Source organism: Takifugu flavidus, chromosome 21 (genome assembly GCF_003711565.1).
Source record: "Takifugu flavidus isolate HTHZ2018 chromosome 21, ASM371156v2, whole genome shotgun sequence".
Lineage (NCBI taxonomy): Eukaryota > Metazoa > Chordata > Actinopteri > Tetraodontiformes > Tetraodontidae > Takifugu > Takifugu flavidus.
Window position 1 is genome coordinate 4804537 of NC_079540.1, and position 23865 is coordinate 4828401.

Consider the following 23865-nt stretch of genomic DNA (forward strand, 5'->3'; position numbering starts at 1 on the left):
TCTGCTCTGAAGAGGCGTTGCAAAGACTGTTTCTTTGTTGTGAGGAGGGGGCGTCTGTTCGTGTACTGCAAAACAAATCCAAGACACAAACAAAGGCAGGGCTAAAATATAGATGGAGTGTTTTGAAGATGGCTTTAATGTTGTGAACATTTGCAAGAACTATGTTGGAAAATAAATTGTTTCAAAAAGACTAGATCTAATTTATCCTGTGTGACAAAAAATACTGCATTAATACATTTGTTTAACAATAAAAATGCTTTTTTTCTATTTTAAAAACAGATGAGAATGAGATTTTATTCTACACTAATCTCATATTTCTCATTTAGAGACCTCAGACCTTGGAAGCTTCACATTAAATGCAGACCAAACATACCCAGTTTTCACTGCCTCCACAAGAGGGAGCCATACTTACACGTAAACAGCTCCCAGCGAGTAAAACAGGACACATTTTCAGTGCAGTCAATTAGAACTTTAAAGATTTTCATCCCATCAAAACTAAGAAAAACAAGAATTCTCTCACACTAGAGTCAGTCACATACAATTGGCCACTATTTTTTTTTTGCTGATAACGTTTTTTTTTTTACTTCTATGAACTAGAGCAGAGCTACCTGGTAATACAATACTAAATCTGATGATATATATATTTTAAATGTTCCACGATTGCTAACTTCTGGATAGCATAAAATACATTCGTGCATGATTTTTATGATATCAGTACATTAGAACTATTATTATTATTATTGTTGTTGTTGTTGCAGAACATGGAGTCATTTATAAGAATTACATTAAAACACACAGTATTTTAATGCTTGCAAACCTTGAAGGAAAAGCAGAAAAAATAAAAATAAAATGGATGGATTGTGAAAGCTAAATCCAGCCACTATCTGTCATAACTACCAAGAAATTGTGCATTCTAATAATAGTCGAATAGAAGTCTATGGGGACAAAAATCTTTTACTTAAATTTACTAACAGAATTAAAACTTGGAACTCTATACATATGCTCAACATGAAAGCCACCAACATTTTATTGAATGTCACATTTTTAACCGTGACGGAAGTTGTGATTATTTTACTTTTACAGCGAACAGGAAGCACGTGCCTTTGTTTTGAAACAAACAACCGGAAGTCAACTGCATCACCGCAGAGCTAGCTTGCTAACGATGTCTTCTCCTCTTCCTCCTCCTCCACGCCCAGCATGACTTTCTTGTTTGAGTGACAACAGCAGACACACGAGACTAAAGAACAGCGGGTTTAACGAACACTACGGGAAATTTCAGGCACCATTATTTCTTTTTACCCGGACTCTGTTCGGCCGGTATCGAGCGATGAATTCATCAAAAATGCGTCCCTCCAGGGTGGGTAGAAACCCGTTCATCCGTGACCTGAAATTCAGCACGTCAGAGAAAATAAAGGTAAGAAAGTTTAAGTACTCCATCGTAAATGTCATTTATCTCCAGTAAAGTGTTTTTCCCATTAACATGTTGCTGTTAAACTAACGCCCAAGGCACTTTGTGATGCCGTTTCGTAGGACATCTGGTGGAGGGATATTTAAATCCTTATTTCTTCTTGAGAAATGTTCTTGCTGGACTACAACCCAGGTGGGGATCCTGTTTAAAGACTACAAAAACATCGTAACCAGGGAAACGCTCGTCCTTCACTGTAGGTTAAGGTGATATTTACCTCAGGTTTGGACTTAATGTATGATTAGAGTCAAAACACGTGCAGAGATCGGTGATGTTTACACTTAATCCTGCACTTGAGTTCTTCATTTTGATTCTTTTAAAGTCTTATACGAGGGATGGGATTAGGATGTACTGGTATTTATCTTTTCCTGGGGTATCCTGGGATCGATTGGAGGTTTCCTTGGCCAAATATGCATTTCATTTTCATATTAAATGCACTCTATATCAGCAACCACAGGCCATGCATTTGAACACAGCTAGCCTGGCTTATTCCAACTGCACTTCCTTTTGTTCTTAACATCATGTGCTGTTGAGTTCTACTTTTATAAATATAGTAGGTTTAATGACTAAAGTAGTCATGAGTGTTAGATCAGGCTGAACTTACATGCTGCAACATCAGTTCTCAAGACAGTCAACCAAAAAGCCATATAGAGACACGTTCTATCCCTGAAGCACCACAATGGAAATCAAACCCTGAAATTGATGGCGTGGAGGGCTGCAGATCGGTTGAATGTCGTCCTCATCGGTCAGCCACCGAGTCAATATGTGTCCATGCTGGCTGATTTGTGAGATTGACTGACAGATTGTTTGTCTTCCTTCGTGCGTGATTCTAGTTAAAGACACAGCCACTTACAAACACTTACTAGAGTTTAAAAGTTGTCCACATTTTAAGTACGCTGTTTGTGCAACGGGGCAGCAGCTGTTTGTGCAACGGGGCAGCAGCTTTCCAGTGAAGGTAAAGCAGCCCATGTGTGTATCTGTGTCTGCTTCTCATGGCCCCCACTTGCCTGTAACATAGCATTAAGGTGTGTTTTACCACTTCACAGTTGAAGTGGAAACACACAAGAGTTGAAGCTCCACACACCTGCAGTACATGTGCCAACAAACAGAAGTTCTTATTAATCAAGAAAAGTATTCTACAGTGTTTTTCTAATTAACACTGTAGTCAGATATGTCAGAATTGCCCTTCAGCTCCACTACTTGATATTCAGGTTTCTCTTTACTGCCAAAACATGAAGGTGGTAGACTGGTCGTACGCTCTGACACCAGCAGCCTGCAGACAGAGAACCTGCATTTGGTACAGGACTGTTAGATCTCACTACAATAACGGAGGTAATTACAGCTCGATCGACCACATTTGGACTATTTCTGCCCTCCAAATTTCACAACCGGTGTCACAACTTCCCGATTGTTCTGCAATCAACAAAGCGATTTATGATGCCTTCATAGCAATTCCAGTAAAAGTGTCACACTTTACTATCTATTTGCGAAACAGAATAATATTAAATCCGCTAATTAAGTGCGGTACACGGGGAAAACGGGACAAACTGGAACTTGGGAGGTAATATTGTGATTACAATTACAAATGTGTATTCAAAGCTCATTAGTGGTGAGTCCTCACTTAACTGATGCACGTGACTGTTTTAATCAGGTTTAAATAAATATCCATAGGAAGTGGAGGAATAAGTTCAGAAATAATTAACACTTTTGTCCCCATCAACGTGGGCGGATGTTTTTTTGCCTGATGCAAGCGATGTCTTTGATCTTTGGAAACCAAATGGGGCTCTTTAGTGTCTCCTCCTCAACTGATCAGACCCTCCAGCCCACCAACTTTGTACCTGTTGTATATAATGCTGGAAGATGTTGCTGACAGGACAACCGGATGCAACCCTCCCATGTGGAAATCAAAGCCCTAATTGAAAACAACTCAACCAGTGCAATTACCCGTCACTGCAGGGTGTTTCTAGCAGCTAAATGGGTGTTGGGCTCTGAGCAGCTGCTGAAAAGGCATCATCATTTCAGTCAGTATCAGAATACAGAGCACACCTGCACAAAGGTCAGCCTTTATCATTAAAAAATGGTAGATTTAATGTGGCCTTTACACACCCAGGAGGTAGGTTTGGAGATGAAGGGAGCCTTCCTGAATATTTAACGTGCAGCAGATTGGCCAGAACCCTGAGGCCACTAGATTTTTCCTGCTGTTTTAGTCTTCCTCATCATTAAGAGCAGATAATTGGACAGTTTTTACATCTTCCCATTATTACTGTTCTCATTTGTCGTCCCCTTGACTACTAAAATAATCACAACCGGATGATGCTGCTAGTTGATCACAGTGTTACGGACGATGGATTTGGGGTTTCTCTTTTCTCTATCACTCATGTGCCAAGCTCAGTCTTGTCTTTAAAAACCCCGATTAGGACCTAGTGTTTAAATATGGTCTTTCTTTTCGTTGGTTGGCCTAATTACTGGTTTAGTCTCCACTCAACCAGTTTAAAACAGGCTACGTGCTATTAGCCAACTCAGCAGAAATGTTGGAATTCTATTTTATTCATGCTGATCAATATCTGTCTTAGAATCGTATGAAGGGGGAATCAGAACTAGAATTGCATATATGTATGTTTGTGTTGGGATTGTGAGCAGGTGTTTTAGAGCTTTTTTCCCGAGCCTAGCAGCAGAATCATAAAAACATAACATCAGTCACGGACTCTCTATGGTGGAGATTGTGTTCCCTGCTACAATAGCAAGTTTTTATAGCAGCTTCCTAGAGTGGATGTGCTGGTGTAGTCATAAAACAGGAGAAATTGCAACCCCCGACCCCTCCCTTGGCTCATTGTCGTCCCCCCTCCTGAGAAAATGTCAGCGGATCCTCCCAGATGGATTCGTTAAGCTCGGGTGAGGAGTGCGGCATGCGTCAGCCGTGGGGGCGGTGAGCAGAGAGAGGCGTTAGAGCATCATAAATCACCTACATCACTGTTTATTTATTAATACAGCCCTGCAGTGTGCACCTGGGCTGCTCCGCTGAGGGAAATACACATGAAATAAAGATAGGATGTAAAAACAGGGGCTGGCTTTAGAGTCCCCAGAGTGGTCGCACAAAGCACATCAATGCTCAATATGAGGGGGAGAGTGGAACGGAGAGCTGCCTGACAGATGAAGCTGAGCAAATAGACAAGGGGAGATGGAGCCCGATGGGTAGATTTGTGGAGACGAGAAGTCCTCTGGCGAATTTACACAGAATTTACACCGCAGGCCCTGACTTTGTGACCCGCCCCCCCTCATTATGCAGTAAGAAAAAAGGCACGACGAGTCCGTCATCTGATCTTCGCCTCTTCGTCTGTGGCACCGGTGCACGTCTGCACAGCAACACTTAGCACTTCCACATGACCCGAGTCTGAACCTCAACAGGCACGCCGCACGGTTGTGTTTGCCGTTGGTTATCTGTATGTTTGTGTAGTGAAACTATGCTGATTTAACATAAAGGCGGTTTCATGATGTTGAAAAGGTCACCCAACAGTCACACGTCTGACCAAATTTAGTCGCCTAATGCACAAACTATTTAAAAAAACCTATACTGCGTCAAGTATTTGGATTTGTTCTCACAAAAAAATCAAGCAGAGCGTTAATGGAACGCGTTCCTCCTCGTTCTCCTCCTCCTGCCATATGATTGTGCACTTTGAATTGGAACGGCCTCATCAGCAGTCACCCTCCTCACCTTTGTTCTCCCTGCAGGTGGGACTGATGTCTGTGACGGTGTTCCCAGTGCGCCTGCTGCTGGTGTCCTTCCTCATGCTACTGGCGTGGCCTTTTGCTTTCACCGCTTCACTGGGACGCTCCCAGTTTGTCCTGGAGCCACAGACATGGTGGAGGAGGTGTGAGGATGCAGCCAAATGTTGTCCTTTTTTAGCAAAGAATAGAAATCAACCTTATGTGTGTGTGTGTGTGTTGCGTCAGGTTTGTCGACGTGTGTTTACGAGTGATCATGAGAGCCATGTGGTTCTGTGGAGGTTTCCACTGGATCAAAGTGAAAGGGGAGCGGGCAGCATCCTCTGAAGCTCCCATCCTCACCGTGGCACCGCACTCATCCTACTTTGACGCCATCCCGGTCACCATGACGATGTGCTCCATAGTAGCCAAACAGGAGAGCAGCAGCATTCCCGTCTGGGGCAGTGAGTAACGGACACTCGTCTACCGTAGCGTCCCTTTGGAGGCACTGACCACAACGTTCCAGAGTTTCCTTTTCTTCTAATGGCCTCTCTGCCCACCACTCTCTCTCTGATTGTGCTGTGTCAGTGTCCTCTGCATATACTGTCTTCTGTTCTCTTTTCAAACAAGGCGTCTTTCTGTCCCCACAGCCCTGATCAGCTACATCAGGCCGGTGTTTGTGTCTCGGGCGGATCAGGACTCCCGGAGAAAAACAGTGGAGGAAATCAGGCGGAGAGCACAATCGGGAGGGGTGTGGCCTCAGGTACTGTGCACGTTCAATATTGAAAGATGCTTTTGAACAACAAGAAAGCAAATATATGTGTCAACGTGTCCCCATAATGGGAGACAATAGACGCTAGGCTGCTGTTGTGAATACCAGTAGTGAAAGTGGCTATTAATCCTCATCTATTGTAGCTGCTCTCAACTCAACATCCAGCAGCCATTTTCACTGTTTCACTGCACATAAATGTGCAGCAATTATGGCACATTCAACAATAAACGAGCAGGGAAACGGCGACCTCGCCTGAATGATGCAAGACGCTGGCAATAAAAGGAATCGGTCTCAAGATGAATAACTCTCTTTGTTTCAGATCATGATCTTCCCAGAAGGGACATGCACCAACAGGTCAGGTCTTATCTTATTCAAGGCTGGTAAGTGCTCAGTTCCCTTTACGAGCCTCAATCTTCTCTTCGTAAACTACCTGCAATAACTTGGGTCATTTGATCCGCTGTCGTCTGCCTGGACTCCTGCATGGTTATTCATACACGGAGGTGAACCTCAGCCGCGTGGTCTGACCGTATCAGTTTGACGCCGGGCTGGTCGGCACGTTCGCTTTTGGCTCCAGCGACCTGCTCAGAGGCAGGATGCAAAAACGTTGCACTCGATCATTTTGGCCCCCTGTGGTTGCATGCGTGTGTGCTGAACCATTGTTCCCGGGCCGCTCTGTCTAATCCCCTTTCTTCCAGTCAGTAATTCTGTCATTCCCAGTAAGCCCTGTTGGTCACACTCTGTCGTGCTGTGTTTGAGCGCGAGCGTGTTCCTGTGTTTTCCCAGGTTGATGTGTTACCAGTCCTTTCTGCATGTGTCTCCTCTTGTTATGTCTTTTCACTGACTCCCACAGCAACAGTACTGCACTCTTTCTGTGTGTGTGTGTGTGTGTGTGTGTGTGTGTGTGTGTGTGTGTGTGTGTGTGTGTGTGTGTGTTGTGTGTGTGTGTGCGCGTGTGTGTTGTGTGTGTTTTAATGTGCCCACCTGTGTGTTACCCTGACGATAATTCCACCCATTCTTTATTAGAGGAGATGTGGAGACTTTGGACTGATGTTTAGAGGCAGTTTTATGTTCTACCTTTTAAAATATTGATGTAAAACTGTTTATTCTGTTTATACTGTTTATTCTATCTAAATATTTACGCCGCGAGGACAATTCTGGATAGCTGAATATGTTTTTTTCCAATTGGATACCACCAACGCTTGTTTTTGCTACAATCCTTCGTATCCTGTGATAAATTCCATTCTATTGATTATATTGGCATTGTGACATCCCACAAACTTTTAAATATTCTAACAATTCAGTATCATGTAATTTAAAAAATAGCTGCCGTTCTGCAGGTCTGTGCTTTTATCCCATCAACATCCACGCCAGGACCGATTTTATTAGCTATATTAGCTTAACAGCTTGTTGTTTCTTCCTACTGGCCAAAAAAAGAGAGTTTTAGTCTTTCTCACGTAACAAAAGCTCGTGTGGTAGCATCAACGATGCTTGGCTCTGAACAAAAATGTCGACTGGAGTTTCTGTTAGGCCGTCCATCAACACCAGAACATCATAAATTGAGAGCCCGTCTGTGCAGGTTATTCTAATCATGTGCACACACGTAGTTGCCCTGTTGAGGTTAAAGCTATACAGTAAACTATACATTCCTGTGTGTTTCAGGTGCTTTCATACCAGCACTCCCAGTGCAGCCTGTGGTGCTACGTTACCTTAACAAACTGGTAATCTTTATCTCTCTCTTTTCATCTATGTAACTTCACCTTCCTTCCAGGAATAAGTAAACAGGAGTGTGAATGTTGTCACACACCAGTGATGTAATGGTGTTTCTCACCTTAGCGTGTGTTCCGCTTGTCCTGAATGACTTGTTCAGTTAGGATGATATTTCATCCACCTATTTATCTTTCAATGATCCTCTCTCTCTCTCTCTCTCTCTCTCTCTCTCTCTCTCTCTCTCTCTCTCTCTCACACACACACACACACACACACACCACACATCAACTCACAGCCCACTGTCATTAATAACCTATTTAGGATGACGTCGTTTTCCCCGACTTCCTTCGAAAGCCTCGGCTGCAGCTTCCTCTGTCACCACCGTCCCCCTTCTGACAACATGGCAACAATGTTGGGGAAAGAAAACATGAGGAAAAACCCATTAAGAGTCTGAAAATGACCATAAATGCTACCCAGATCGCTGCCAGACATGTTTCCATTCCATGTGGAAATAGAAAAAATGAGAATTCTCTTTCCAAACTTTAACATTAGACACAAAAGGGCACAGGAAACTGGCTTTAGTAAAATAAAAGTGTGTTAAATGTAGTTAAATGAAACCTGGCCTATTTTAACTTTCCCTTTCCCCTATTTAGCTGTTAAATCAGCACATTTTACCATAACTTTAGGTATTTTATACCACCCAGTTTAATGAAGCAATTCCGTTGTTCACAGTAAGCACCCCCGGGTGACTCTCCTCCATCAAACCCCCCCACCAATGCTGGATGAACTCACCAAAACATCCTCTGCGTGCAATGTAAAGAACATGTACAACCGGGTTTCCCCTGGCCTCCCTCTTAACGTCGTGCCGACACAAGCTCCCTCGTCCTCCAGGAAGTTCTGGAATCTGTTGGAATGTGGCTTCAAACACATCGTGCGTGTTTGCCCAGTAATGTTTCCTCTCGCCCTCTCAACAGGACACGGTTACGTGGACGTGGCGAGGCCCTGGAGCGTGAGTGTGCTTCTCTCTTACAGCAGTGCAAACACTCGTGTGCACGCACCCTCTATAGGAGCCTCGGCTGAGTGTGTAGTTCAAACACCTGTAGGGTTTCTGTGTTCTGTGTTCTACAAAAACTCTACTGTCTTGCAGGTTTAGGATCTTATGGCTCACTCTGTGCCAGCTTCATAACGCCATGGAGATAGAGGTAGTTTAGTTAACTCTTCTAATGTAATTACCTTGATATGTTAGGACTGCAACACGCAGTTTCATAGGACGAACGTGGTTTTATTGTGTTTCTTTCCACAGTATTTGCCTGTTTACACTCCGTCAGAGGAGGAGAAGGAAAACCCTTCCCTCTTTGCCAATAACGTGAGAAAGGTTATGGCCAAGTATGTGCGCTTGTGCTTGTTTTTCAACATGTGACACGTGTGCATCGGTGAATGTTCTTTCCTCTTTGCTCCGCGCTGACAGAGCGCTGGAGGTGCCGCTCACAGACCTGAGCTTTGAAGACCGTGAAATCATCCTATCAGAGGGCGAGCTGCGCATATTTGACTTCAGCAGCCTGCTGGAGTTCAACCACCTGGTTTGCCGCTTGGGGTGAGTTGAGGGGGGGGCTGGACCAACCGGTTAGACTGGGCAGACTCGGTGTCAGCCGTGACTTTGGGGTTTCGAGGCTGGAGAAACGCTGACGCCTTGTGGTGGCAAGGAGTATTACACCCGAGCCGTAAAAGTGACAGGCTGTCAGTAACGAATCCAGCTCGGTTCTATAACTTCTTTAACTTTCCTTATGCATCATCAGGCTGAGAGCAGAGACTTCAGAGAAGCAGCTCGAGGAGCTGGTTAGAAGAGCCAGAAAGCTGCAGGGAGACAAGATGTCTCTGGAGGACTTTGCCCAGTTCCTCAAGCTACCAGTGACGGACACCCTCACACACATCCACAGACTCTTCGACCAGGTAAACACACTCGCTGGAAGAGTAAGAGTATAATTTACTGTGTTTCCCACAGACGTGGGAGAACAAACAAAGCCAACTGAATCAGTGATTTTGTTTAAAGCGTGCAGAAGGACAAATAGACATCAGACATTACGTCATCGCCCTCTCCACAATCTGCCGACCAAAGTCGATGGAGACGCTCAGGCTGGCCTTCTTGGTGAGAACGGTACCCACCAAATCTGGCATCATCCAGTCAACAAGGGTTGTAATGAGAGCGTGTGTTGGTTTACAGATGTATGAGAGGGAGGAGGGTGGCGAAATTCAAGGGGCCGAGCTCGCTGCCATCCTGGAAATAATGCTGGGAGTGAAAGAAGTGGAGCTATCGGGCCTGTTTTTATCTCTGGACGAAGACACACAAGCCATCACACACGGTGAGATTGAGTCCGATCCTCTAAACTGTTTAAAGACCCAGATTTAATAAAGGAATAACGCCCACTGTCTCTCCCCCTTTCCTAGATGAATTTGTCCATTTTTTAGAGCAGCACCCTTACTTTGTTCAGGATTACCTCAGCTTTAAAAACCACCCGCGGCGGCACTGCTACGGCGCTCGCCACAACTGCGACGTCCAGGGCAAAAAAGACGAGTGACGTTGCGGCTGTGGAATCGGAGGTCATGGCGTCTCCACCAGCTGCTGCTCTCAGACTGCAGCGACGTGGAGGCCTGAGGACTTATAATTGTGATTGTTATAAAGATACTTAGTGATCTTCTCTGCACATATTTATTTTCTTGTCTACAGATATTTGAGAGATTAGTTGATAAAAAACAGGCTGGTTTCTGAGGCTGTTGTTACTTTAAAACTCTGAACAAAATCTGCTGCACGGATGTCGTCTTGACAGAGCGACAAATATAAGGATCAGACTGCAGATATGAAAGGAAATAATATAAAACTCTAAAAAATGTGTCCACTCTTTGTATTCACGGTCCTATTTTTACAGATCCGGCAAACTTAGTTGTTAAGTCAACTCACAAGGTGTCAGAACAATGCTTAGTCTTTTAGATTTTAAATCACAAGGCTTAATGAGTGAAAGCTTCATTTGATGCGGGTTTGATGTCTTCCTCCTTTGAAAGGTCAACAGTGATGCTACTGCCTGTCTGTCTTTTATACCGCTGGATCAACTTATTAAACAGATGTTCTTAAAAGGATTAAAATTATGTTCGTGGCTAAAACTGAACAAGTTACCAAAGAAATCTGTGCCCAAAAACGTTCCTTTCATATCCTTTGTTTAGACTTTTCACATTTTATGTTAACTTTAGATGTTACTGTAGTTGTTTAACCTTTTGGTTAAAAACATCCAGAGATTCCATCTCAGTGAACTGCGCTGTTCATTTCACAAATACTGATCTCAGATGCTGGATTTACATATTTTGTATGGTATTTTAATGTCATGCCTCTTTTCCTATTAAAGACAAACACAATTATTATTATTTTTGTATTTCTCCTGGCGTCAATACCCCTATTGTGATTGGCCACTAGGTGGTGCTGTTTTTCTAGAATCACCTGAGGGTCTCTAGTACGTAAAAAGAAAAAAGTGTTTTTCTTGGTTTCAGCAACCCATCGTGTTAATGTTAAGCTGTTTATCTATTATCATGATATATTTTCATTCCAACTTCCTGTGTTTGGCGTATTTGCTTGTCATAAGTATTGCTCACTATTTCTTTTACACTGGTTCATCTCTCAGCGTCCACATGGTGGCGCTAGCTCCCTAAACCAGTTACATCCCAGACACCCCATGCACCAGTGCCCACCTGATGGACAGGGAAAGCATTACCTCATCCCTTCCTTTCATTCCTCCAGGTAAAAATAGACAGATTAAGTCTCGGCTGTGATGAGAGAAACCTACAAAGGAGGTGTGGAAGCAGGGAGAGGGGGATAGAGATGGAGGAGAGAGACTAAATGGATCGTTCTGCTCCAAATCCAATTCCTAATAGCTGGAGGGCGGGCGGGTTGGTGGGAGGAGGGAGAAGAAAACAGTCAAAGAAAGGGGAGAGGGGGAGTGGAGATATCAAGTCTAACAATTAAGACCTGCCTTGGGGCTCTGAAGAAGAAGCTTTGTTGAGAACATATAAATTGCTCATTGAGCAGGGCCTCTCCGCAGTCTCTCTCAGATACTCCTCAAAGGAATCTGCCATGAAAGACAGCAGACGCAGCCCCCGACCACCTGATCCCAGCGCACGTCCGCTGGAGCTGCTTGAGGCTCCTGTACAGTTTACCGTCGTCGCCCGGGTTCAGAACCGGCCACCATCTTTGGTCCCCTTAGGTCCTGGAGATCCATCGAGAGTAATGAGACGTGATTGTGGCTACACTGAGAGCACGCATCAAAGCATGGATTATGGGTAAAAAAAAAAAAAAAAAAGAACAGGAAAAACGGTGGCTTTCAGAAGATAAACATGTAATTAATGAGTTACTGCAGAGAAACTGTCAAATGGGCTCAATTATGATGAAGAAAGTATAAATCCTGCTTTAATTGATCCAAATACATCTACAGACGTCCCCTATTAATGGTTTATTCCTTAAAGAAGGTCCAAAGTTCGCTTTGAAACCATCAGTTTATGCCCAACCGATGGTGCATTAACAGCGTTACGGTCCCTCGCCATTAATTAACTGACACACGCGTTTCTGCACAGCCGACGAGGAGGATCCGTGTAATAACCACGGTGGCTGCGCGCCGCATGCAGCTATCATGTCCGCACGCTCACAGCTGCATCACAATTCTGATTAAACATGAACAAAATCCATCCGACCAAACGAAACCAACGTTTTGGGCAAATTAACAGATAAGGCGCAAAATGAGGCCATTAAATGAGGATCCAAATGCTCGCCTGGTGTCTCCCGAGGGGCCCGGAAGGAGACCCACCAGCGGCTGACCCTGTATTAACGTTATTTTACTCAATGAACAACGCCTTGTGGCGTTTGTTCCATCGATAAACACGTTCAAACTGGTCCTGGAAGACAACCGGAGGGGAAAGCGCCACACAGACGAACATGCGCCGTTCACCCTTTAAACCCGCGCCCAGAACCCCGAGAAGAGGCACAAAGGCCGCGGGATTGACGCGCACGGCGCCGAAACGGCCCCGTCAACCTGCGGTGATTTAAAAAGGCGCAAGTAAAAAGGTGTTAAAGAAGGATAGGTGCACGCTCCTGCGCTCTGCGTGCTGCATATTGATGGGCACGGGGTTGAAGCCTTAGAACCCTGCTGGAGGAGCATAATTCATCCTTTATGGTTTTTACCTCCGCGTTGCGGATACGGGCCGGCGACACGCGTTTGATCAAGAAAAGCCCCACAATGAAAGAGCGGCCGTGTTATATGGAGTCCATTAGGCCCCCAGACAAGAAACCCTTGTGTTCAAAGATGGAGAGATGCAAAGAGAATGAGATTGTGGCTGAAAGGTTCAAGGCGAGTAGCAGGGGGATAAATCAGAACCGGGTTGATGCCGTTGTCAGCGCGCAAACAGGATCCAGGACGTATCAGGTAGAACATCCCGGGAGCACAATGGAGACGGCGCGTTGTGCAGAGGAGAAACGGCCGGACAAGGACAATTACAGTCGTGATAAATGCTCTAAGTGGAGATGGGCTACGGGCCTGGGTGTGTGTGGGGGGGCTCAGCGAGGTTGTTAAGGAAGCGCGGCCTACAGGGTTCCAACGGCCAATCAGGACCCACATCCTGCTGACTTCACGACGCGTCGCACTTATTGATGAGCCACCTCTGCGATCACCTCCCCTTCGTTTCATTTGGGATTAAAACAATCAATTAAAACGGACATTATGTTTAGCTGAGCAGCGGCGAGCGGGGCTACGGCCTCCACGCTTCTTCTCTGACTCGTCTTCTCTGAGGGACGGGGGGGTCTGGGGGGGGTCCTGTTTGTGGCCACCATTATCAGCCTGTTGTCGTCGCTCCCTTTAAGACCGAGAAGAGCCAAGATTGTCCGAGCCAGAAGCTCAGACAGGCGCTCTAGTGTTTGTTTCTGGGACTATTTTATGGTGTTTCCTGTCTCTGTGAGGACCAGGTTGTTTGTAGCTCGTCTAGATCCTGACCCTGTAGACGGAGACGGCGGAGTCTTGACCCAAAGACCCTCCGAGGGATTCTCTCCAGACCATCTCCTCCCAGACTGGAGGGCAGCCCTGCTGGAGTGGAAGGATACCAGAAATCTGGAGGGTAAACTGAGGAAAAAGATGGAAGGAAGGACGGAAAAATTCGGGAAAAATGAGTGATTTTGTTTGTTTTTGTCTGAAAAATGAGGATTTACTTCATTTAAACGAGCAGCGATCGTTCAAAGTCCAACCTGGACCGACGCTGACGCAGTTAGGAGGTTCGTGAATGCCAGGAAGGCTTTAAAACCGTCTGAAGGCTTCTGCAGGGTGACCTGCGGACGTGAGATAGAACGGGCCTGCCTAAAGCCATAAGCCGGCAGTTTAGTGGGTCGTTCTGGAACCCGGCACGTCGGCGCCTTTGACATAACGCTGTTGTTTCCTCACGCCGCGCCGCGCTGAAACTCCTGCCGTATCTCACAAATTGCACCTCTGAACACCGACAGCTTTTTATTGGTAGCCATTTGCATGGCGTTATCTCATAACGAGGGCCTTCTGATCAGGTTTTTATTGACTTAACATGGCGGCGAGCGTTCTTTATCTCTGCTGCTGGATATTAGAACAGGGAGGCACGTTTGCCGGTGCTGATTACGCAGCGGACGCAGGTCTAATTTATCAGAACCTGTTAGCGGCGGGCTATCCCTGCCGAGCGGACGGGTCGTCAAAACGCTGCCAGCGGGACTGAGGCCTCGCCGCTTGCGTGTGAATGTCCGACCGGGCGCGTCGGCGTCGCTCCTTTTCACTGGATCCATAATTACCACTGTCTGAGGGTAACCAGCAGTGGCGGATCTCATTATGCCATGATATGGGTCGCGTCTGCATATGCAGGCGCGTACACTGGCCATTTACATATGAATGCAGCCCCATCTCCAAACCCACACACACACACACACACACACACGCGCGCTCATCTATCCACCCGCCCACGCTCACACACAAACATGGCATTTACATATAAAAGCATTAATGTGCAGCCCGCGCGTCGCACGGCGCGCACACACAGCAGCCTATTCATACATGCTCGTCACACGTGCAGGCTACTCATAAATTTAGACACTTCCGTCAGAAGGCCTTCGTCAGCCGACAGGGATATGAACCCAATATAGCATCCCAGAGATAAGCCGGTGACTCTGGAAGCAGAACTAATATTATTTGCACGGTGTCGAACGTTTATCTGGCGCCGCCTGCAAAGTGATGGTTCGGTGTCACTTTTGTTTAATAATGATGTGCCAATAGTAATATGCCTGCTGGCTGGAAACCTATTACAGTTCAAAAGATTATCCAAATACAATCTAATTTGGAATATTGCGTTTTGACAGCCTGTGACTGGAGGAGGTGGGACGGCGAGGCCATATTTTCTTTCCTTTTTTAAAAATTCCAATTAGCATTTTTAATGCTCGACACACCGGTGGCGACTGCAAACACTTCCAGGTGCTCGATTGGAAAAAAAAAATCTCCTGATGGCTTTCAGACAAAGACGGATGGGGGGGGGGTAACTTTCCCACAATGCAAACTTTTGACGAGGCGGGGTGTCACGTTCGGGCTCCCCCGTCAGCCGACTTTAAATTGACATTCTGAATAAGAGATAATCTTTAAATACACTGTCAGGAGCGACTGTAACAGCCCATAATCACACAAAAACTCCCTATTCCACACTCTTATCGAGGACGATACCAGTCAGTCACTTAAACTGCGCCCACGTTCATATAAAATACTTATTTCCATGTTTTCTAGATTAGCCGTATTAGAAAAAGGTTGATTTAACTCTTGAAACTCTCCGTAAAATCGATAAAATAATGGAGTAGGAGGTCGGCGCTAATTCCAAACTGTTGTTGCCCATTTCAGGTTATTAAGGCCCGTCTGGGCCGACCTGCAGCCTCAAATTTAGAGCTCTTATTAGCACCTTCCTCTCATAAATACTTAACCGCCATGAATCAACGGCGAACGGCCGAGACGTTTCTGCAAGTCGTTAAAATTTGTCATTAAAGCTGAGAAATTAACCCCCCCCGACCACGTGCTGTAGATCATCAATATCTAATGTTCAATCCTTGCTGTGTTGGTCTGTGATGAAGTGTTTTAATTTGCTTCATTTTTATCTCGATTTTCCGCTTTTTTTAACGAAGGAATTCCAGAAACACAGTTTAGTTTGGCTGCTCGGCGCCGGTGACTTTGTTGCTCGGGTCGTACGTTTGGGTCCTTGAAGGACTGAACTACAGCGGTAAACACGACAGCAATTTCAAATGTAAATTCATTTCGCTCTGTGGTCACGGGTTCGCCGCGATTTCTGTCGCTCGGCGGTGAAAAGAGGCTGCTGGGGCAGGAGCAGATGGTATTTTAATGGCGGTAATTTGCAAATAAATGAGCCTCCCTCAATAAAGTGTAATCCTCGGTAGCATTGAAAGTTTATGTTATATGGCGGCTTCTAGTTTCCCCCTCAGCTCAGGTAATTAACTGGACATCCAGAGGCGCACGTCCATGAAGCAGCTGAAGACACATTTAAAGCAACCAAAATCCACCTTAATTAGCATAACTCCACCTCATATGTTCACCTGAAGCCACAACATAGCAGCGGATGCTATTGCTAACGAAGCCTAAAATAGCCCCTCAGATGATAATAAATGATGCTAAATCAAATTAAAAATTAAATAAATCCAAACAGTGGAGATTGAGCTGCGGCTGCAGACGAAAATAACATCTCTCCGATGTGTGAGACGTTGGCGTGGTCAACTGGATCCCTCATGACTCCAATTTAGCAAAGGAGAGTGTTGAGTGACCTCCTGCTAGCTTAAAAAGCTCTAAATCTCCTTTAAAGATAACATTCAGTCCTGTGGTGCTTGATGATTCGATGCCATTTTGAACAAATTGAGTGCTGTTGCTCCTCTGGTGGGAAGTGCAAGATTTGGAGGGAGGCACGTAAACCCCCCGCAGAGCACGAGCACAAATCACCGCGATAGCGAGGCGCGCGAGAAAAACGCACGAGGCGACAGATGCCATTTTAAAGGCGGTAATAAGAAAGTAGCCGAGGACGGGAGAGGCGGCGGGAGAGGGTGGCGGCGGGGAGGAGCAGCGGCCTGTCAGCGATGGCATCTGCTCCCGGGGAAGGTGGCCGACGGTGCTCGGATCAAACCTTCAGCGTCGGCGCACACTCGGTAAAAAACAGCTCCTTCCAGGATCAGACACGACACAAAAATACCAGATTTCAAAAAGGAGATTGACGTTTACACGTTCCATCCCCCCCCCCCCCCCCGCCCACACACACACACACACACACCACACACACACACACACACACACACACCTTGTCACTCCATCTTTTTTGCCTTCTGCTTGAATGGATGCATTTAAAAGCAATAATCATATTTCTTTTTCACCATTGCAGACCCCCCCCCCCCCCCCCATCCCAGCTCAATTCAGCAGCAGATGAGTCTGCAACACACGGTCAGAGATGCAGCAGCCATCCGCTGGCATGTGCACTCGTCTGGATGGACAGGTCTGCCAATCAGACTTGCAATCCTGGGCTCTCTGCAGCCAGCCGAGCGTTCTAGCCTCCATCTCCACAGGAAGTGCCCCCCCCCGGCCTCCACTTCTCTGTCTCTTACGCCCGTACGTTCACTCACTGATAAACCCGGCGTGCTCAAATCACAACATCCAATCGTGCGGTCTGGTGTCACCCGGGACAGGAGATGGTTCCCGAGATGCTCCCAGGCGTGATGTGCTAACGACTTGGCCACAAAAGGGAAGAAAGATGTAGAATGATGAAGTAAACTCAACTTTCAAACCAACGGGACCAGTTAAACCTGCACCAAAAGCATCATTAGCCTATATGATTAATCACAATGTATAGAAAAATGGCATTACCCACTTCTCTGAAGCCTGACGTCAGCATGCTAATGCTACATCACTGTTAGCTGCTACAGTTTGCATTCACCTAGCATCAACCGTCACAACCGGTGGAAACGCAGCTATTTATCAATATTTAGACCTACTTTCTTTATTTTCCACCCACATTACGATGGACTTTGTTCGCTCGGCTAAATGTTTGCTAGCGTGCTCATGGGCCTTTTGTTATCACGACCTCACCTGCTGTCTGACTCACCTGCTGTTTTTTTGGGGATTTTAGCCACGGTGCTAACTCCCCTCGCTGGAATTTCATTTGGAAACGTGCCAACGCTACAAATTTTGGCACTTTTCACGCACCTGTTCCGTTTTCCAGCAATCGCTGTTTCGTTTATGGTGCGTTAGCGTTAAACTGACGACAACAATTACCCAGCAGCTCTCATCCTGTAGGTCCCATGTGTGCGATTTGGTGACGCGTCATGGTGAGAACACAAGGCCGAGTGCCAGAGAACCTCGGGCGGCTTCCAGGGAATGAAATTCATTTTTCCATGGCTGCACCCACGAGTGTTTCCTGTTCTGACGTTCTTGTTGTAGATACAAACAAATTAGCGCCCGGAATATGCATTTAATTTGCTGACTGTGGTGCATTCAGGGGCCGAGCTACGTAAAGGAAAACACAGCGCCACATCAGATTCTTCTTTTCTCTGGTCGTTCCAAGCGTCCACAGATCAACACTTGTGACTTTTTGCCTGTGTTTGTTGCTTGTTTTATTCACACATTGATTTTATTCACGTCGGTGACACCAAACAGCAAAGCATCAACATCTAGTGGAACATTCCCCCGCCCCCCAACTTATACAGAAAGTAATTCAAGTCCGCCGGAGGACCTGATCAAACAAGTGGTCTCCAAGGTGCCGGCGAAAATTCCTCATCTCGACGTTTTACTCGCTACTACTGTAAACAAAGCGTGCGATTGGCGGGGACAGGAAGGCCGGGGAGGCGCCGGGCCGAGCGCTCTTTGTTCGCGGTTGAAAATAGAGCACTTGAAGCCCCACTGTTGCCTGGAGACGCAGATTTCAGGCAATTAGGGAGCGAGATGACAGTGAGGAGAAAATAGGTGATATTGTCAATGGAGCACGATTCTGAACATGTGTGGGAGTGAGGGCGAGTGCACGAGAGCGAGCGCGTGCGAGTGTGCGTGTGTTGAGCGCGTCGTTTCTGTCCTGAGCCGCTTCTGCAGGCGCGTTGGGAACGTTGGCGCATGAGGACGAGACGTTTCTAATGTGTCCTTTGTGCTTTTTATCTTGGGAGGCAGTTTGTCCTCATCCCGTGAACAAACAGAAAAAAGACCACGCGGATGGCCGTCTTGTTAAAAGAACCCACAAAACTGGTGGGTGAGGTGGAACTAGGTAGGTTTTACAGTAGCCGGCCACCAGGGGGCGACTGAGGCGAGTGATTAAGGGATGTGATTAGAACAATTTTGCCAGTCTAACGTCGAAAGATCACAACAGACACAGAATCACGTGTTCTTCAGCAAGGAGAAGGACATCAGCAGACGCTACCTAAGGACCCGGTTGCTCCGTTTGCACCTTGGACACCGTGACGGGGGTCGTCCCCTTGTCCACACCTGGTGATTTCGTCACCACTTTCCCCGCGACCCTTGGGGCCGACCCCGAGCCTCCGCACTCTTCCGCTCCCCCTGCTCGCCGGAAAAGCCTTTCTTTGACTTTGGGCAGCTGGAGGACCCAAACGAGGACCCCGACGGCCGTCAGGCCCGAGCCGAGGCACGAGAGCCCGATCCCGGCGGCGCCGCTGGAGTGCACCCCTCGGTTGAAGCTCACGGCCTGGTTGTCCACGAAGAACAAGTCTCCTTCTCCGAATGACTCGATTTTAAAAGCAGTGGAGTAGCTGACGGACAGGGTGGTGATGCCTGCGGTCAGGACGAGGACACCGAGGACCAGGGACACCTGGAGGGATTTCGGAAGGTTTCTTATGGGACGGCACAACACACCATGAAGGAAAGCGGACACGATCGCTCGGACAGAGATCCTCTACCTTCCATACAGCTGAGGTCTGACACCTCCGGCTCTGGACGAACCCCTGATCCTCGGCGTCCCTGTCCCACCCGGAGGACGAACACTCCTCATAGAAGTGGTGCAGATAGGAGCGGACCCCGAAGTGAAGACAGCTGGAACCTGCCTGGGGAGATGCAAGCCTGGGATGTAATAGATTACTTTTTCCTCTTCTAGAACAGCTGTTTAGAATCAAGAGTCATCCTGAAGCTAGTGTATTAGCATGCACATGTAGCGGCTAGGCTAATGGTACAGGTACGCTGTGGCTAGCTAACGCAGACAGCAGATCCCAACCCGGAAGGCTGCTAACCTGGACTCAGCAGACATGCTGGACTTAGCTAGATCCAAAATAACCGCAACGCGTTCCGTTTTCCTGCCGACCGACCGTCTGAGCTGAGTTTGAAACCGCAGGCTCACCTCGCTCCCGGACGACTCCCCTCCCGAGCCGGAGACGCAGGCCTCGGAGCAGAGCGCCATCACACCTGCAGCGGGAGACAGAAACGCTGTTTCTACACCGGCACGGTGGAACTACTGAACATGGATTTGCCCCCCCCCAGCTGGGGGTTACTGTTGCCACACTGGCCCTGAGGTGGCCGAGCTGCCGCCCACGAATGAGTCATGCAAGCGTACGCGGCGCTGCTCTCCCACACGGACGCACACGTCGCGCTGGCTCTCTTTGATCGATTTCTTTCATTCCGCGCCACCAGGCCTTTTTCCTTCCCAAGCAAGATGGCGCGTGGATGATCCCAGACGCCGGCGTTACTAAAATGTGGGCGATTTCATCCCGACGCGCTGGTTTTCCACACGGTCAGTCTGGGGTGTCTCGGCCTTCGCTAGGAGATGTTTTTCACGATGCTACCTTGTTCTCCACTGCAGACTAGCGCCGTGGTGCCAGGCTGTGGTAGAAGGTCATCATCCATTTGAAAAATGAACCAGGAAGCAAAACAGACTCCGGTTTCAAATAAAGTTTCATGATGAGTCTCTTCAGTCTGTTTTGGTTTTTTTCCATTTTGTGCTAAAATGTTTGATAAATTAGGTGAATTCATTAGCTCTTCCTTTTTGACGTTTTCCTCTCGATTAAAAGGTTTTTCCACGTAGTTTCTCCACTCTGCTGTGATCGTTTGGCCCTATTTAGGATCAAATGGAGTCTGTTTGCTTGTCTTACTGTAAATGATGAACGTAGCAGCTCCGTGCGTGATTGGAACGGAGCTTTGTGCTCAACTTGGCTGTGAACTTTCCCTTTTGACCCGGACGCGCGCGGTGAGCGCAACAGGCTTCGCTCCCTTTTTTTCACCCCTTTGCGCGATGGACAAGACGAGATTTGCCGTTTGGACCGGACCTTTTCAGCCCAGGCGGACGTGAAGCCGCCACGAGCGTCGCGGGAGCGCGGATCCCGGACCTCCGTGACTCATCGCGGCCGTTCAGCCTCTCGTCCAGGTCTCACTGCGACCGAAGCGGCTCGTCGCGGTTCTGCTCGCCAAACGCAGCTCATCTGACTTCTCCTCCAGTCTGAAACCAGTGAAAGGCTGTCTTACCCAGCTCGTCGGAGCGCCCGCGCTCAGTGCGGATCCATGCGCCGTCGGACCGCTGGATCTCCGGATCACCGCTGCTGATCGTGGATCGGGGCGCGCAGAGACACTGAGCATGCGTAAAGATGCATCAAAACCCAGTAAACTCTGGGTGACACATGACATCTGCCTCTCAACCCGCTAACTAGGCTAGTTTTTTTCTTTCTGAGATCTAATGACTTTCATCGTTGCGCCCAGTGGCGTAAAATAAGGATTCTAATGAGGTTTGCTGCTCTTACATTATTTATTTAGGCCTATTTATGACACACGTCATAGGCAAACTGACTCTCAGACTTCATCTTCTACATCCACTCACGCTGCACCGACCGGAGCAACCTCCAGAATAAGACGGTCAGTGGGCAGCAGGGAATCAGCACCTAAAGGGGAATTTAGTGGAATTATTGAAAAGGTAGTTTAAGACTGCCTCTGTTCATCACCCTTCGTGTGTTTTATGACTTCTGCATCAGTCAAGTTGGGATGAAATCATTCCTCGCTGGAAGGTTTTCCATTTGTTTCTTCTGCCCAAAGGGCATTTAGGGCTTTTATCCACAGGTGCTTTAGAATGTAAAAGGTGTCCTGAGCTTTATTATAACCCTGCTAGGAGCTACAAATATTGAGCTAATGAGGTAAAAAAAAAAAAAATTCATTTGGAGTCCCACAGGGCTCACTTTTAGATCCAGTGGTTTTTTTAAAACATCTGTCGTGACTTGTCAGTCTTTATTGTACAAATCCTGCTGATCAAATGAGTGAATATGGGTCTTATTTATCACAAGTAAAGAATTATCTCAAACCTTCACTGGCATAATCACATAAACAATTTAATGTCAAAATATTTCATACTCAAAAGAGTGTGTGTGTGTGTGTGTGTGTATTTATGTAATTCACTGCAGCATTTTATGTTGTGTATTTGATTTAACCTGCCAACAACATCATGGATCTCTTTTTCCTCTCTCTCTCTGTCTCTCTCTCTCTCTCTCTCTCTCGCACGCGCGCGCGCGCACACACACACACACACACACACACACACACCACACACACACACACACACACACACTTTTGTGTTGTCAATTGTGTCATTGAGGAGGAAAGATTTCCATGGTTACACGTCCTCGGAGGTCAGGCGCAGGAAGTCAATGGTAGGTGTTGATTGGCTGGTAGATAATTACGCCTCCCTTTAAGATAATGTGCAAACATTTTTTCATCCACTCTGTTTAGAATCTCTTGTAAAGCATTATCAATCACTTGGGCTGCACGCCTTAGTGCCTTTATTACTTTCTATTTTTTTCACTAACATGTGAGGCGTATCCTTCAGGGTGATAAATTATGTATCGCACTTGTGTGATGTCTTAAAAATAACCTGTGCATCAAACCTCACCCGCCTATAAACCTACAGGATATATAACAGTCCCTCTAGTGGAACAACGGCATCACGTTTATTAGAAATGAATCGAGGATTAAACCTTTTCAAATATAGAACTGAAGGGAGAAAATAATAACGCTAAGCTAATGCGCACACATGGCATTTTATTTTCTAATCTTCAGAAAAGCAGCACTGTAAAATGTCTTAAGGATTCTAGGTCTTTACGCCAGTGAGAGTCTGTAGTTGTAGATTTTGGTGGCCAATAATAGCATTTAGAGCTAATATGTGGTAAAAGCGAGATAGTTGGATGAGCAAGGGTAAGCTAAGTCAAGCTATGCTAACAGTTTCTCATCTAAAATCTACAAAATCTCCAAACACGGGTACAAATATCAACAGTTCCTGCTGTTGTTAATTCCCCGAAACAACAAATGTGTAAAAACCTTTAAGGCAGGAATGACAGCAGCGTCCTGAAGCTGTGAGTCAACAAAGAAACTAAGAAAGAAAATAAAGGGGTAGAAACAAGTTAAGACACCGTGGTTTCAGGACAAATGAAAGTCTAACTGATCCTGGCTCCAATAGACATCACCAGGCTTTCAACAAGAGCTACTTTTCCAGCCGAATCCACAAACGGTATCAATTTAGCGATCACGCGCTTTAATTGCATTATAAAGTGGATGCAACATGCACATTTCTTCTCCCTCTGCGCATTTTATGGAGCGGAGCGGCGCTTCAGGCGGGGTCATGATGGTGCACAGTTCAGAAGGTCACTGGATGTGCTCGCGGGAGCGGGGCCCGCCAACGAGCGCGTTACATCACGCGGAGCGTCAGATAATGGCACATTAGCATGAATAATGCATACCGTGTTGACAAGCAGAGGGAAACATACAGAGTCTAAATATTCTATAAGGAGCCAAACTCATAGAATAGAATAGCACTTTGGGAACTAATGGGCCGTCAGGTGTCACATCCTATGATGAAGAGGCAGAGGACGGCGTGCACGCGTGTGTCTTGATGCTGCTCGTTATAGCTCCGTGGGCTGCGAACCTTTCTTCTGCCTCTTCTTTGTTTAAAAAAAACAAAAAAATGCTTCCCCATTTTTTTCAGCTTCTTGAGCTCGTGAATAAGTCAGTTTAGAAGAAAGAAAAGAAGCAGCAAGTGGGAAATGTTCCTTAATTGATATCCAAAGTCTGCAGGGGGGAAAAGTATGCAAAACTTTTGTTTTAGCATGATTAGCTTCCTATCTATCTATCTATCTATCTATCTATCTATCTATCTATCTATCTATCTATCTATCTATCTATCTATC

The 23865-nt window shown here is 46.5% G+C and overlaps 2 protein-coding genes across 5 annotated transcripts; one reads left to right on the top strand and one right to left on the bottom strand.

Moving 5' to 3' along the window:
- Positions 1-1139: 1139 nt before the first annotated feature.
- On the top strand, positions 1140-11060 carry lpcat1 (lysophosphatidylcholine acyltransferase 1). 3 transcript variants are annotated; one of them, XM_057020665.1, is made up of 15 exons: positions 1175-1414; positions 1531-1661; positions 5195-5334; positions 5417-5631; positions 5818-5930; positions 6259-6319; positions 7599-7657; positions 8621-8655; positions 8794-8848; positions 8950-9032; positions 9115-9240; positions 9443-9596; positions 9697-9792; positions 9868-10006; positions 10092-11060. In XM_057020665.1, exons 3-15 carry the CDS (start codon positions 5204-5206, stop codon positions 10220-10222), a joined length of 1398 nt encoding a protein of 465 aa, XP_056876645.1. In that variant the 5' UTR covers positions 1175-1414; positions 1531-1661; positions 5195-5203; the 3' UTR covers positions 10223-11060. The 3 variants fall into 3 exon arrangements, with proteins under 3 accessions (XP_056876644.1, XP_056876645.1, XP_056876646.1); XM_057020666.1 differs by having other exon boundaries at positions 1531-1600; XM_057020664.1 differs by lacking the exon at positions 1531-1661 and having other exon boundaries at positions 1140-1414.
- Positions 11061-18872: 7812 nt separating this feature from the next.
- nrsn1l (neurensin 1-like) lies at positions 18873-21499 on the bottom strand. 2 transcript variants are annotated; one of them, XM_057021140.1, is made up of 4 exons: positions 21167-21306; positions 20049-20113; positions 19615-19758; positions 18873-19526 (listed from the first exon to the last, which is right to left on the bottom strand). In XM_057021140.1, the coding sequence occupies exons 2-4, from the start codon at positions 20106-20108 to the stop codon at positions 19122-19124; spliced, it is 609 nt and encodes a 202-aa protein (XP_056877120.1). In that variant the 5' UTR covers positions 20109-20113; positions 21167-21306; the 3' UTR covers positions 18873-19121. The 2 variants fall into 2 exon arrangements, with proteins under 2 accessions (XP_056877120.1, XP_056877119.1); XM_057021139.1 differs by lacking the exon at positions 20049-20113 and having other exon boundaries at positions 21167-21499.
- Between the last annotated feature and the right edge of the window lie 2366 nt (positions 21500-23865).

Excerpts from the sequence above, each read along its gene's own strand:
- lpcat1 (XM_057020664.1), top strand. The coding sequence starts at position 1,328 with ATGAATTCATCAAAAATGCGTCCCTCCAGGGTGGGTAGAAACCCGTTC. Across the intron at positions 9,033-9,114 it reads GTGAGAAAGGTTATGGCCAA|AGCGCTGGAGGTGCCGCTCA; the intron begins GTATGTGCGCTT and ends CCGCGCTGACAG. Across the intron at positions 9,241-9,442 it reads CACCTGGTTTGCCGCTTGGG|GCTGAGAGCAGAGACTTCAG; the intron begins GTGAGTTGAGGG and ends ATGCATCATCAG.
- nrsn1l (XM_057021139.1), bottom strand. The coding sequence starts at position 21,325 with ATGTCATGTGTCACCCAGAGTTTACTGGGTTTTGATGCATCTTTACGC. Across the intron at positions 19,759-21,166 it reads CGGGCGCTCCGACGAGCTGG|GCAGGTTCCAGCTGTCTTCA; the intron begins GTAAGACAGCCT and ends GCATCTCCCCAG. Across the intron at positions 19,527-19,614 it reads AGACCTCAGCTGTATGGAAG|GTGTCCCTGGTCCTCGGTGT; the intron begins GTAGAGGATCTC and ends AAATCCCTCCAG.